Source organism: Schistocerca gregaria, chromosome 1 (genome assembly GCF_023897955.1).
Source record: "Schistocerca gregaria isolate iqSchGreg1 chromosome 1, iqSchGreg1.2, whole genome shotgun sequence".
NCBI classification, from domain to species: domain Eukaryota; kingdom Metazoa; phylum Arthropoda; class Insecta; order Orthoptera; family Acrididae; genus Schistocerca; species Schistocerca gregaria.
The window spans coordinates 359,045,157-359,061,435 of record NC_064920.1 but is presented as its reverse complement, the minus strand read 5'-3'; the positions used below and the strand labels follow the sequence as shown (position 1 = coordinate 359,061,435).

The 16,279-nt window shown below is 41.3% G+C and overlaps 1 protein-coding gene across 5 annotated transcripts in view; it reads left to right on the top strand.

Annotated features, from left to right (window-relative positions):
* Positions 1 to 1,178: 1,178 nt before the first annotated feature.
* The window catches only part of LOC126345893 (ATP-dependent 6-phosphofructokinase), an 86,084-nt gene continuing 70,983 nt past the window's right edge, over positions 1,179 to 16,279 (top strand). For all 5 annotated transcript variants that reach the window (XM_050002144.1, XM_050002143.1, XM_050002141.1 and 2 more), the window contains exons 1-2: positions 1,179 to 1,265; positions 2,126 to 2,236. In XM_050002144.1, the coding sequence (XP_049858101.1) occupies positions 2,134 to 2,236 (103 nt within the window). In that variant the 5' untranslated portion in view covers positions 1,179 to 1,265; positions 2,126 to 2,133. The remainder of the gene's footprint in view (positions 1,266 to 2,125; positions 2,237 to 16,279) is intronic.

The following is a 16,279-nucleotide window of genomic DNA, read 5'->3' as shown; positions in this document are numbered from 1 at the left end:
ACAGTGGCAAAATGCTTTTTAGTGAAGAATACATTAAGTAATTTATTAGAGTTGTTTGTGCCAGGCTTATTTATAGTTAAGTAGCTCTCTGGATTGTGTGTGAAACAATTTTGCAAGCATCAGAGGTCAATATTTATGTCATGTAAATTGAAAATGGAAGGGAGATAGAAGAAAGGGATTGACTATTGACATCAGCTGTATCGGGACTTTATGCAGAATCAGTGGCGATGAGTGAAAATATCTGTTAGAGTGGGATTCGAATCTGGGTTCTCCTGCATACTATGCAGATGTGTTAACCATTGCACAACCCAGACACAGTGTTTATCGCATTTGCGCCGACTATCTCAGCACAACTCTCAGGCAGCCCACATTCCCACCTAGCGCCACCTATCTGCACTCCCTGTTCATGTCCTCCATGGTCACATCCTCGAGATTCCCACAGGAAGTTAGATGTACTGTGCAGCGACACTGAAAGTGGTGAATTCATTATTTATTGAGGCAAATCAGTTATATTAAACATATCATTCATATTATGACATCATTGTTTAGGAACATGAAGTCCATGAATGGCTGCAAATGGTCCCCACCTAGACAAAAATAACCATTTCCAGTCAATTGTCGGTTCAGTTCTCCCAGGAGGCATAGTCAATTACATGTAACCACAGCCCACGTCGTTATGGAACCACCACCATCTTGGAAAGTACCTTGTTGAGAACCAGGATCCATAGCTTAGTGGTGTCTGTGCCACACTTGAAGCCTAACGTCAGCTCTTGCCAAGTGGCATTGGGACTCATTAGTACGTGCGTACATCGCTATCCCATGACTTTTGTCACCTTAGTGTAATGAGTTCCAACATTAACAATTTCTAAGACGAGGCATGGATAAATATTTCCAATCTAGTATAAAAGTTGATGTCACACGGATACTGAATTTTATTTTAGCTCTCTTTTAAGGTCTGTTATGGTATATATGTGCCCTAGAATTGTATAAATGTTACATTGGACGTTTCAGTTTCAGGTTTCATGATGATTGTTCTCTTGTAAAACTGTTTATCTGATAATAATGAAATTCTTTTTCTTTATTTTTGATTATTTTTTCTGTTTCTGATTTGCTTATCTGTACACGCACGAAGTCAATCGACTATGTCGCAACACTACTTCCGCGGTGCCGTTGAATATGTTTGGTCGTTGGATGTCGCGGGGGTAAGTGAAGGTGACCTTGGCGGGGTTTGGAAGTCGTCTGTTGTGTAGTGTCAACAAATTAAGGTAAATATTGAATGATAAACGTGAACACTCCACAAAAAATTGATATTTTTTCATTTACCTCTTAAGTCAGTGTAATATCTACTATGTTGCGGAGAAATATAGTCTGTACTTTCTCCTCTCCTAATAAATAAATGTAATTCGGCGTTTTTTACTTCCCAAGCCAGTGACACACTGAAGCTACATACCCACACATTAAATTTTATAGTTTTTATTGGTTTATTTTTTGGTCAGGAGTGAGTAAATGGGAGAAATATGCCTTCGGAATAACGAAAGAATAGGATGACAGCTTATAAATTCCCTTTAAATCAACTCGTCTCCCAAAATTTTTCGTTCGCAGCTATTAAGCTTTGTACTACGCAGATTTTTTTGTAAGAAAAAAGTATTTTCTTCCTGTCGATATCATTTTACATTTCTTTCCAGTGTCTTTTTATGTTTCACAAGTACTGAAAGTTGTCGCCTGTGCAGAAACAGGAAACATTGATCTATTCAGTATTATATTTCAGCTGTATTTTGTCCACCAACAAACCACTTTAATGTACGAAGGCCTGCTACTCGATGGAGTTGTCACCACAGTGTCTCAACACAACACATGAAGTACACACTGATAAATTAGATAGTTGCTTGTGCCATAAATCTGTTCACAAACTATCCGTTTTTGTTTTGCTGAAGAAGGACTTTAAGTCTGTTACTAACAAAAAAAAGATAAGTATATGACTGACTAAGAAAATTTCGGTTTCTATTTGGGTGGATAGCAATCTGGCATCATCTTTCTGTGCCAAATTATGTTTTCGAACTTGTGCTGAACATGTACAACTGCTGTTATAGTAGTACAAGAGATTTTGTGTTTATCTTGGTTTCAGTTTCAAACATGGCAGATCAAGATCCAGATACAAGTCAAAGACGTTTCATAGAGAGAGGTTCACACAAAGGCAAAGGCATTGCAGTTCTTACCAGTGGAGGAGACTCTCAGGGTAAGTAAAATACAAATTATCAGTTATTGAATACTTCTTGTTTGTAATTATGCAGGGGAGGGGCCTTTTGGAACTAGGCGTTCTGTTTATCCTGCTGGTATCTCTTAACCTGTTTATTTGCGTTTATCCCTTAGGTCTGAAAACATTCATTCAAATTATCTGTGTTCTCACTATTTTCCTTGTCACTAAAGCAAAGCAATCTCAAATACCACTTGCAGCTCCAACCATTCATCTCCTTTGGAAACAACTTTTCGGGTAATAAAGATATACAGAGTATTAGGGTTATAAGTACAGACCTTTTTATTGGTGGCTGAGGACAGTGTACTGAGCAACATTGCATCAGTATTTATTTCATATTAAGAATGACAATTATAGCTGTCTAGAGTAGTATGTTTTTAGGTTAGTTATTAACTCCAATTATATGTGGCAAGAACAGACCATTAAAATTTATTTTCCCCCTGGGTGGGTGCAAAAACATTAGTCTATGCTAACAGCTGTAATCCATTTCACAGTGCAGTAACAACCACTCAGAAAATGTCAGCTAGTAAATTATGTGACGTGTTTGCAGGGAGACTGTTAGACAGAGAAAAGATAACTATCACTCTGAAGGGGGTACACATGTTAAGGTACCAATCTTCACAATATCTACACTTATACCGCTAACACTCTCTATTTTGCTGCTTCAGTGTAGTTGTTTGCAATACATGTTTAATGTTCAGTGTGCAGACCTGTTCTTGTGCTGTTGGCCTCCTGGTAGTGCATGAATATGCTGCTCCAGTGTTTCCACATCTGGAAAGGCTCTGCATACATGAGACTTTTGAGATGGCTCCCATAGCCAGAAATTTCATAGGTTGAGATCCAGTCAATGACCGGGCCATGCCATTGGATCCCTCGTCCAATCCAGCGAGCAGGGAAGATACAGTTGACAGGCGCCTGGACGTAAACGGCAAGCAACCCTTCGGATCATCAGTGGTCCTTCTTCCAGCTGGTAGGCAAAGTCACCCGCAAGTAATGCTGGTAGTTCCAGTGTGTTAACCGACATGGAAGGAAAACTAGTCCCAAAATACAGTTGCCAATTATCTTGGCCCACACATTCCAGCTGCACCGATGCTGATGACTTGCTGTCGCCATACCATGGTGGTTTTGCATACTATCCCACAGATGACAGTTATGAAAGTTGAAGATACCACTCCGCATAAAGGTGCCCTCGTCTGTGAATAGGATGGATGCTGCAACTGTTATGTCACTGGTCTGGTAAGTTCATAAACCACCAGGGTGAGAGGGGGGGGGGGGAGGTTGCTGCAATTAGTAGTTTGTTCACATTGTTTCATAGTGAGGCTGCCTTTTTACTGATGCTAAATTCCAAATATTCTATAAATTGTCAGAAGAACTGATTTTTCTTTCAATAGCTTTAGTGTTAACATAAAGATTCCTTCCTGTCACATGGTGACAGAATTGTGTCGCACATCACTCGCTTGAGTTTTCACGGAACTGTCACTCATCATCCACTCGAGTTTTCACAGTGGTGCCAGCTGAAGTAGGCAGTCAGTGCTGTGTCAGTCCTTGGGTTCCTTTGCTGTTATTGTTATACTGCATTTGCACACTCAGCAGTGAGGCATGTTAACCTGTTACCACTCTGATTCGTGGTTATGATAGCAGAAGTTTATGTTGTAATGTGTTACAGAACTAGATCTACTGTTACTTTTGCTACAGATTCATCAGGTTGCAGTGAAAGATACTTTCTGGAATACATATCATTATCATTAAAACCTAAATTGGTTTAATTATTCACCCCCACATTACTTTTACAAGTCTTTTAACCATGTAAAATTGTCCTAGAATTACTACTGTTCTGTGGCCACTTAGGCTCACATAGGGCAGTATCGTAGAAATATAACATTGTGAGGAAATCATGATATTTAGGTATAAAGTATTACCATTATTCACTCAGTTTATTTGCAGGGATACACTTACAGTGTCCGCGGCCTTTGTGTTGGGTGCTGCTGTTATCACTTTGTCATCATTAATTTCAGCTAATTGGGTAGTAATATACAGTAGACATTGAGAATCACTCAATATTTTAATCTAGACTGTCTCAAATCTTTGGCTTATTCTTACAAGTATGTTATGATATCCGAGGTGGTGGTTAAGTTGGGACCTAATACCATAGCTTATGCTCCTGTGAGTAATTTAGTTTACAAAGCACACAAAATTATGTACAAGCAATGTGATCGCCATCCGAAATCCGACTCACACTCCATTGTGTTCGTTTTCCATTATGTTTCACGTGAACCATTAGAAACAGTGGCACAAAACGTAAAAGATATGAGCACTGAAAGCACACTTTTTTCAGTCACTTTGCTAGTATTTTCGCTTTTGGATTCTCACTTGAACACTTGCAACGGACACCCATTCATCTAGGCAGTACGAACTAATTCTCCAGTTGGTAGGCTAGATAGAAAGGAATTACATAAATGAGGTCACTAAAGAAACTGACCAGCAAAAAATGGTGGGACAACATGCATCAACCTTATATGTTAGTGCCTTGATGTTGAACCACAGGACTGTGCATTAATGTTAGGGAGAGTGGATGGGGTAGAATGACAAGAAGCTGTGAAATACAGTGCTTCTAGAGAGTTTTGTAGTAGGGTTGTGTGTGTGTGTGTGTGTGCGCGCCTCATTTCAACTGAATGTGTAGAAAGCCTGTGGTTACCAAGTGCTCTGCCCATTATTTCTAACCTATTGTAATAGGTAGGAGGTTTTAGTGGGATCATACTTTGGCTAGTTGTCCATTTATTTAGCAACTGACCAGTCAGCCGCATTTTGTATTATCATCTTTATTCATCTACATAGTTTAACATTACAATTTAAGACACTGACTGTGTTAACAGTTTTAAGATTTGCAATTACTGGACAGCATTTTATAAGTGTGTGACGACCAACCAGCTGTCCACCAGAATGATTGACCATCACAAAACTGTGGCCAAGAACAAAGTTCACCACCCTGCTGCACAACTTGATTTCATTCAGTGGCTGCTTCACAACCCATGCTATCTGTTTCCTTCCCTGCAGCTGAGCTTTATTGAACTTACAGCAAGATGGCTGTTGAGGTAGGAGGACAATGACATATGTGAAGCAATGAGTCTAGTTAGAATATGTTTTGCATCAGTGGGAATATGCTAAATGACAATACTAAGGATATGATGTATCACAGAATAAGTCTAGGGAATGCCAAATGAATATAACACATAAAGAAGAGACCAGCCACCAAGCAGGAAAAATGGCCTCATCTGTTGGTGAAGCATGAACTGCAAGCAGCAACTACCCCCAAGTGACATGCGCAGGACTGGAACTGCATAGAAATTACATTCGTGCACCAAGAGCCAGTTGGAATGATCTAACTAATGAAACTCTGCCAATGCCATCTATAGGCAAAATGTGGGAAACCGTACAACTGTACCAGCATTTTGCTGGTATACTGGGGCCAGATGGGCAAGGAAACTCGCTTGAAAACAAGTCTTGTAACAGTGACCAATAGAAACCACAATGTGCTGTTAACAAAAGAAATTGAGGATAAAATCCCAGAAAGAACCAACTTATGTTTACAAACTATGGTAGAAGAGCTCTCAAAGAATATCATAAACATAATAAAAGAAGAAATAAAAAGCGAATTGAACACTGTAAGCAGAGAATCCAGCCAAATGCAAAGTGAACATAAACCACAGAAGAAAATCACCAAATGGGAAAAGCTAAATCTGGTAGAAACCAGGAAACGAGGGAGGAGAAGAAGAAAATAAATCATACCATGAAGAGCAACAGTTGGAATCAGCTGTCATCAACAGGCTCCCATACCACATGTAAATAGCAAAAGGACCAACAAACCCAGAGCAGGAGACAAAGGAAAGAAAGTTAGTTGGGATGAACACTAAATGTAGCCCTATGTGGGTAAAAATGGAATCTCAGGAGAAATTGGGTGCAACCAACTGCAAACTAATGGCACTAACAGAGCAATCAGAGTAGTGTTATCCTTCCTACACAAAGAACAGATAACAACCCCTGACTTCTAACTCGAGGGGTTAGTTGTCTGGAGGTATTTTTCTTGCCAACAAGAGTGTAACTACCACAGCAACAGTAATAACAAACACTACATCAGAATAATGGCATGGAATGTAGAAGGGCTAAAATCCATAATCAGTGTGATCCCCCTGCTCAGCTTCCAAGCCCTCAGGAGCTCAGCATGCTTTTGCTGAGTATGGGCTTGAGGACCCCAGGGTTCCTGAGCTGGGGACTGGTAAGCACTGCCAGTCTCCTGTCACTGTAACTTCTGGGCATGCTTCAGTGACCACTGTATGGCACAACAGTAGAACATTGTGTGTCTCAGGTAATGGCATCTTGGCTTGACTGTCTAGGTCATGAGTATATCAACAAGTGCTGCATGCTGGTCAGATGCAGGGCTGTTGAGGTGGAACTGTCATTAGCAGGCAACCTCTTGGAGACCCCACTGCACATCAGTTGTATAAGGCTTACTCAGGCATATGGGGCTGTCTGAGTGGAACCTTATTTCCTTAGCTGCATGTAGGATCGAAATGGGACCCTTAAAGATTTCTCCTTCTCATCCTCCCAGCAGAAAGGATATGCTGCAGATAGGTACTAACACCCAATCAAATAAGAGGGCTCTTGTAGCCATTCCTCCAGACTCAGAGGTTATACAGAATTTGCCCATGAATAGTAACAGAAAGCATGGTGCCATTCAGAATGTGTTTATAGTTGTGAAATGGAAACAGGGCAGTTTTGAAATAGTTTCACCTTTTTATATTCATAAAGGTTTGAAGAGCATCACGGATTCACTGAAACTGGTCAAGCAGATGTGTAGCGGCACACTGTTCGTTGAAACTGCGAGTTCCCAATAAGCAACAAATTTGTATCATGTAGAGATCTAGTAGACGTTCCTGAGCAGAAATTGGAAGATAAGTAGGCTCAAGAAGGCATTGTTGATATGCAGAATATACTGAAAAGGGTCAATTAGGATCTGGTAAAATGTGACTCCTCCTTCCTTATCATCAATAGCATGAAACTGCTGGAGTGTATCAAGGCAGGGTTTCTTCGTCTATGTATATGGCCAAAGTTCCCGAATCCAATGTGCTGTTTTAGAAGCCAGCTCTTTATATACACCAGCTTATGATGTAAGAGTGAAGCCACTTGTGGCAAATTTGGCAAGGCCGCTATTGCGTTGGCTGTTCCTTCCTCCCAAAGTGTGAAAATTGCTCTGGGCACCACCCGGTCTGTAGTAGGGATTTCAGTGTCTTCCTTGAAGAACGGAAGATACAGGACATTAAGACATTGAAACACATCCCATATGGAAAGGCCAAGAAGATCTATAAAGCTATGCAGCCTCCAACATTCACTACTTCTTTTGCTTCTGTCCCTAAACAGCCAATTTCAGTGGCCAGCACTTCCACACAAATGGAAGTTGCTAGTGTCAACACTAGTACCTATGTTTGTCAGTGTACTTGTCAAGCTGCAGTTGTTTCAGAGTCCATAGCCCCTAAGAGAACTTCAGAGAAAGTCACAATTACCACCATTGTGGAGCTCATGATGCCTCCAAAGCAGAGACTTGTAAAAACTCAAGCACTGCCTCAATCACTACTGCAGTAGTTCCTGCAAAGCCTTCCAGGCCAAGAAAGCAAATAGGAAGGTTGCACCACAGGTGAAAAAAGGTTGTAGATCATCAGACCATGTCGATGTCATTCAACTTGATGGCTCTGCTGCTTCTGCTTCAGTGCCAATGGACTGCAAAATCTGCTTGGGGCAACCGTCTTGCCTGAAGGCTGAAACTCCAACTGTTGTGGCCTTCCTATCTGGGTGGAAATACAGGGAGAGAGTGCAGCCCACATGACAACATGGCTCCCATGCTATAGTTCATGACTCATGTGGAGGAATTGAAACTCCTGGCACAGGCACAATCCTTGTGCTTGTGTTTACAGAAAACACATTTCAAAGCTACTGATGCCCATGTGCAATGGGGATATGCCCTCCTGTATGATGATGACCTGACTGGGGAATGAGCCAAGGTAGGTGTTGCTGTGTTTGTCAATAACACATGCAACTCCTTTGCTCTCCTCTTAGTTGCTGATCTGCAAGCAGTATCCATTACAGTGTGTGTTAGTTAGGCATCACTATCTGCTCCCTGTATTTACCTCTGCAGGATGCAACACACTCTGACACTCTCGCAGGCCTTATTGTGCAAATCCTCTGCACGTTTCTTGTACTGGGTGATTTGAGTTCTTGTAATGTATCATGGAGCTCAAACTATACTTGTCCCAAGGTTGTGTTTTGGAAACCTCGTGGCGTCTCAGAAGCTGATCATCCTCAAGAAGGGCAGTTCCACACATTTCTCAGCTGCTACTAGGTCATCCCCAGCCTTTAACCTATCTTTCTGTTTTCCAACACTTGCACACTCAGCACAGTGGGAAGCAACTGATGACCTACATTCCAATGACCACTTCACTGTGGATACACCTACTAGAGGGAGGATTGCCGGAACAGAAGCCACCAAAATGAATGATCAGCAGAGCTAACTGGGCACTGTTCAGGCAGTTGGCTATGTTTGAACACTGTTACAGTGTCCAGAAATGGGTGGACCACATTATGCATGTGATCTATCACACTGCTGACTTATCCATACCACAGGTCATCTTAGGAGATGATGTGTACCTTGGTGGACAATTGAATGACCTCAGCAACCCGGGACAGACGGTTTAAATGCCACCCAACAGCAGACAACCTCACAGCATTTCGAGTTGCAAGAGCCCAGGCTCGCCGCATCATTAAGGAGAGCAAGAAAAGGTCATGTCAAGCATTCCTGAACTCGTATCAACCATTCCGCTTGTTCTACAAAAATATGGGTAGCCATACCTAGGACTTCTGGTAAACACAGTTGTTTACCGATAGCAGCAGTGCTGAAACAGAGGTGTCTCCAAACAGTGCACGGAGACATCGCTCAGACTCTGTTTGATCATTTTGCAAAAATTACAGCTGAAGCAAAGCAAAATATGACATTTTAATAATTCTCATCATGTTTTTAGTTTACTTGTTATGCATATGATGGGGCACAATCCTAGATTTTAGAGAGTCAGTGAGGTTCCTTGGCCTCATTTTTTACTCCAAATTGTCATGGTTGCCACACCTAAGAGACCTGAAAGCTACCGGGTGATCAAAAAGTCAGTATAAATTTGAAAACTGAATAAATCACAGAATAATGTAGATAGAGAGGTACAAATTGACACACCTGCTTGGAATGACATGGGGTTTTATTAGAACAAAGAAAAAAAAATTCAAAAAAATGTGTGACAGATGGTGCTTCATCTGCTCAGAATAGCAATAATTAGCATAACAAAGTAAGACAAAGCAAAGATGATATTCTTTACAGGAAATGCTCAATATGTCCACTATCATTCCTCAGCAATAGCTGTAGTCGAGGAATAATGTAGTGAACAGCACTGTAAAGCATGTCCGAAGTTATGGTGAGGCATTGGCGTCGGATGCTGTTACTCAGCATCCCTAGATATGTCGGTCGATCACGATACACTTGTGACTTCAGGTAACCCCAAAGCCAATAATCGCACGGACTGAGGTCTGGGGACCTGGGAGGCCAAGCATGGTGAAAGTGGCGGCTGAGCACACGATCATCACCAGACGGCACGCGCAAGAGATCTTTCACGCGTCTAGCAATATGGGGTGGAGTGCCATCCTGCATAAATATCGTACGTTGCAATAGGTGTTTATGTGTTTATCAGCCAGGCAGGGGTTGATGAGATTCTGTAACATATCGGCATACCTCTCACCCATCACGGTAGCAGTTTTGCTGTCCAGTGCCATCTGTCAGACATTTTGTGAACTTTGTTTTTTTTTTTCCCCTAATGAAACTCCATGTCATTTCAAGCATGTGTGTCAATTTTTTCCCTCTCTATCTGCATTATTCTGTGGTTTATTAAGTTTTCAAATTTATACTGACTTTTTGATCACCCGGTATATCTCTAAAGGCACTAAACAACATAAAATGCCTTAGTCACAGGTCTTGGGGAGCAGACAGAGCGTATTTCCTCCAGTTTTATGGGGCTTTCATGTGTTTGCGGCTGGACTACGGGTGCACAGTATATGGATCGGCGAGGCCTTCTTATTTGAAGATCATTGATGTTCCACCGTGCGGGGATTTGCTGGTCATGAGTGCTTAAAGGACCTGTGCCATATCCAATCTCTGTGCTCACTTATCATCCGGCAGCAGCTCCTCATTGTGCATGAGGCATGTAAGTTCCTCACAGCTCCAATTTCACCAGCGCACCATACTATTGGATGTCTGCCTCTGGAATGCCTTTTCTCCAGTTGTCCACTTACCACTCACAGATCGTGTCCTCAAAGTCCAACTGCCTCCAAGCTTCACTGTTTTGATGCAGAAGTATATGCGATCTTGCGGGCACTTGCGCAGATGAGACATTATTCCAGTGCTAAATTTCTTGTCTGTTTCAATTCTCTAAGTGCCCTTCACTCTCTGAAATGTTTGTATCCAGCAAAGTAGTCCACACTACCCAGGATGCCCTCCTCCAACTACTACGAGTGGGGAAGGAGGGGTATTTTTACTAGGTACCGGGGCACATGGAAATTGCGGGGAATGAAGGGCGGATCTAACAGCCAAAGAGGTGTATCATGATCCTGAGGTATTTCAGTGTGCCATCTCCCTGCATGCTATAACCTCGCTTTTGAGCTCCAGAGTCTTGGGTCAATGGGAGGCTGAGTGGCTGGAAGTGACAGATAATAAGCTCCATCTAGTGAAGCCCACAATGCAGCCATGGTGTATTTCCGTTGAGCCATGTAGGTGGGACAAGGTTCTCCTCTCTCGTCTTCACACAAACCGTGCCCCATGATGCAAGGCTTCTTGCTCTGGCAAGAGGATCCTCTGATGTGTAGCACTTGCGGCATACAGATCACTGTGCATCACATTTTATTGTACTGTGTTTTATCATTCGACCAAATGCTGATTTGCTGACAGATCTGCAATCTGTTTTAAATAACGTTCAAATGAATGTGGTTAGTCTTAAAATTTTGTGGATTGTTCAATGTTTTTTTTCCCAAGATTTTAGGGAAATGGTTTTAATGTGTTTACAAACTGACTGGCTCAACATACACTTACATAAACGGTCAGCCTGTGACATTTACCTGTGCCTTCCTTTAAACTCCTTTGCTGTTTTACTTGCGGTATAGTCTCATGTATAGCATCTTTTTCCTTCCCATTGTCTTAGCGTATATGATCACAATTCAGTAATTTTATCCAAATTTGTTTCTTTTAATGTGTGTAAGGGTGCTGATAACTTCACTGTTGAACCACACACACACACACACACACACACACACACACACACACACACACACACACACACACACACACACATTTTCTCATGGAATACCTGCTGAGACTGCTAAATCAGGAAAAGGGATAAATCTATGTAGTACCAAACACAAGGTGCACAGTCGACCTAGTCGTCATGAATGTTCAGTGTTACAACCAGGTGGAAGTAGAAAAGTCACAATTAAGAAACAACTTCCAACAGTAACTAAAGTCCAGTTAAGCTCAGAAGCACACATATAAAAAGTTGTGGTCTTCAGTCCTGAGACTGGTTTGATGCAGCTCTCCATGCTAATCTATCCTGTGCAAGCTCCTTCATCTCCCAGTACCTACTGCAACGTACATTCTTCTGAATCTGCTTAGTGTATTCATCTCTTGGTTTGCCTCTACGATTTCTACCCTGACGCTGCCCTCCAATGCTAAATTTGTGATCCCCTGATGCCTCAAAACATGTCCTACCAACGGGTCCCTTCTTTTTGTCAAGTTGTGCCACAAACTCCTCTTCTCCCCCATTCTATTCAATACCTCCTCATTAGTTATGTGATCTACCCATCTGATCTTCAGCATTCTTCTGTAGCACCACATTTCGAAAGCTTCTATTCTCTTCTTGTCCAAACTATTTATCGTCCATTTTTCACTTCCATACATGGATACACTCCATTCAAATACTTTCAGAAACGACTTCCTGACACTTAAATCTATACTGGATGTTAACAAATTTCTCTTCTTCAGAAACGCTTTCCTTGCCATTGCCAGTCTACATTTTATATCCTCTCTACTTCGACCATCATCAGTTATTTTATACCCTAAATAGCAAAACTCCTTCACTACTTTAAGTGTCTCATTTCCTAATCTAATTCCCTCAGCATCATCCGATTTAATTAGACTGCATTCCATTATCCTCGTTTTGTTTTTGTTGATGTCCATCTTATATCCTCCTTTCAGACGCTGTCCATTCCGTTCAACTGCTCTTCCAAGTCCTTTGCCATCTTTGACAGAATTACAATGTCATCGGTGAATCTCAGAGTTTTTATTTCTTCTCCCTGGATTTTAATACCTACTCCGAATTTTTCTTTTGTTTCCTTTACTGCTTGCTCATATACAGACTGAATAACATCGGGGATAGGCTACAGCCCTGTCTCACTCCCTTCCCAACCACTGCTTCCCTTTCATGTCCCTCGACTCTTATAACTGCCAACTGGTTTCTGTACAAATTGTAAATAGCCTTTTGCTCCCTGTGTTTTACCCCTGCCACCTTAAGAATTTGCAAGAGAGCATTCCATTCAACATTCTTAAAAGCTTTCTCTAAGTCTACAAATGCCAGAAACTAAGGTTTGCCTTTCCTTAATCTTTCTTCTAAGATAAGTCGTAAGGTCAGTATTGCCTCACGTGTTCCAACATTTCTACGGAATCCAAACTGATCCTCCCCAAGGTCCGCTTCTACCAGTTTTTCCATTTGTCTGTAAAGAATTCGCGTTAGTATTTTGCAGCTGTGACTTATTAAACTGATAGTTCGGTAATTTTCACATCTGTCAGCACCTGCTCTCTTTGGCATTGGAATTATTATATTCTTCTTGAAGTCTGAGAGTATATCGCCTGTCTCGTACATCTTGCTCACCAGATGGTAGAGTTTTGTCATGACTGGCTCTCCCAAGGCCGTCAGTAGTTCTAATGGAATGTTGTCTACTCCCGGGGCCTTGTTTCGACTCAGGTCTTTCAGTGTGCTATCAAACTCTTCACGCAGTATTGTATCTCCCATTTCATCTTCATCTGCATCGTCTTCCATTTCCAGAACATTGTCCTCAAGTACATCACCCTTGTATAGACCCTCTATATACTCCTTCCACCTTTCTGCTTTCCCCTCTTTGCTTAGAACTGGGTATCCATCTGAGCTCTTGATATTCATACAAGTGGCTCTCTTTTCTCCAAAGGTCTCTTTAATTTTCCTGTAGGCAGTATCTGTCTTAGTCCTAGTGAGATAAGCCTCTACATCCTTACATTTGTCCTCTAGCCATGCCTGCTTAGCCATTTTGCACTTCCTGTCGATCTCATTTTTGAGACATTTGTATTCCCTTTTGCCTGCTTCATTTACTGCATTTTTATATTTTCTCCTTACATCAATTAAATTCAATATTTCTTCTGTTACCCAAGGATTTCTACTAGCCCTTGTCTTTTTACCTACTTGATCCTCTGCTGCCTTCACTACTTCATCCTTCAGAGCTACCCATTCTTCTTCTACTGTATTGCTTTCCCCCATTCCTGTCAATTGTTCCCTTATGCTCTCCCTGAAACTAGTTCCTAAATCTCTGTCTTACCATTATGTAATCTATCTGATACCTTTTAGTATCTCCAGGATTCTTCCATGTATACAACCTCCTTTTATGATTCTTGAACCAAGTATTAGCTATGATTAAGTTATGTTCTGTGCAAAATTCTACCAGGCGGTTTCCTCTTTCATTTCTTCCCCCCAATCCATATTCACCTACTATGTTTCCTTCTCTCCCTTTTCCTACTGACGAATTCCAGTCACCCATGACTATTAAATTTTCACTATCTGAATAATTTCTTTTATTTCATCATACATTTCTTTAATTTCTTCGTAATCTGCAGAGCTAGTTGGCATATAAACTTGTACTACTGTAGTAGGCGTGGGCTTTGTGTCTATCTTGGCCACAATAATGCGTTCACTATGCTGTTTGTAGTAGCTTACCCGCACTCCTATTTTTTATTCATTATTAAACCTACTCCTGCATTACCCCTATTTGATTTTGTATTTATAACGCTGTATTCACCTGACCAAAAGTCTTGTTCCTCCTGTCACCGAACTTCACTAATTCCCACTATATCTAACTTTAACCTATCCATTTCCCTTTTTAAATTTTCTAACTTACCAGCCCAATTAAGGGATCTGACATTCCACGTTCCGATCTGTAGAACGCCAGTTTTCTTTCTCCTGATAACAGCGTCCTCTTGAGTAGTCCCCGCCCGGAGATCTGAATGGGGGACTATTTTACCTCCGGAATATTTTACCCAAGAGGACGCCATCATCATTTAACCATACAGTAAAGCTGCATGCTCTCGGGAAAAATTACGGCTGTAGTTTCCCCTTGCTTTCAGCTGCTCGCAGTACCATAACAGCAAGGCCGTTTTGGTTAGTGTTACAAGGCCAGATCAAGGCACATAGATGAAGAAAAATGGCTAGTGCGCAAAGCAGAGCTACCAACAATAATCCACATGATGAGGTAGGTGAGACAACAATAGCTCTGAATAATTTACTCTCAAAGGCTGCTGCTGAAGTAACCAGTTTCAGATGCACCATGAAGCCATGGTTCAATGAAGAATGTTACCTCCTGATACATTGGACACAACTCGCCTATGCTGACAGATAACACAGAGATGACACCTGTGGTAATAGAGTATGCTGGAGAACATTGAATGTACAAACACCTACTGAAAGAAAAGAAGGTAACATGTGATCTTGTAGAATGAAAATTGATTGCTGAGACAGAAGTGAACCCTTACGAATTCCTAAGGTCCTTAAAGAAGCTGGAATTAACTTCCTTTGTAAGCATGTAGCAATGGCCTTCCCTCTTCAACAAATGCTTCAAGAGCAGCTCAATTCTGTAACAGTGGAAGAAGGCACAAGTTTATAATTATGCGCTACAGAGGAAAGTGCTGAAAAGATGTCCCAAATTCCCATAGAGAAAGTTGCTTAAAAGAATTTCATGTTTAAACTCTTCTCTACAATACTACTAGGGCACATTGAATAAAGACGACATGCTATTATCCCAACAAATCAATACAGTTTCACTCCAGGCAAATCAACACTGCATTCATTGCAAAAAGTCATTCAAGAAATAACAACCCACCAGTCAACTGTATGCAGTCTTTATAGACTACACTAAACATTTGACAGTATCAGCAGGGAGAACCTCCTCAAGAAGCTAGAGAAAAGACTAGATAAATCAAGCAACAAACTAGAAGCAAGCAATTTGATTCTAGGTGCAAACCATGTAGCAATATATGATGGCGTATCAGTGTTGAAAAACAACGTCCAAACAAGTGAGGTCCTAAAAGGTTGTCTGATACATGTGGTAATCTTTAGTGTAATGTCAGTGGACACTGGGCAGGCTATAAACACAAAAAATGTAAAGCTGCTTATGCATGCAGATCAAATGGTCATTCTCTCCAGGAGCCTAGAAGAGCTACAAGCAGCCATGGCCATCAGGAATTGGGCACTAGAAAACTTGGAAATAACTCAAAGATGAAAGCAATAAATTTTAGAAGAGGAGGAAGAATATCAAAGAGCGATCGTCTCATGTGAATAAACATCAGAAGCTTTAAATACTTGGGAGTAACAAAAAACTGGAAGAATCTCTCTCTCTCTCTCTCTCTCTCTCTCTCTCTCTCTCTCTGGGAGTGAGCAATAGCCAAAAGAAAAGCCATTTAAGACATCCTTAAGCTACAAAATGCTACACTCTCTCAATTGCAATAACTCTGTTCAAGCTCATAGTTATGCCAGCTGCCACATACAGAAGTCAGCTAAGATGAACCTATCTTATGGTGAAAAACCTAGAGAAACTAGAGAATGTTTAAGCTGGGTTCCTAAAAAGAGCTCTGTCAGTCTCAAAATTCATCAGAAA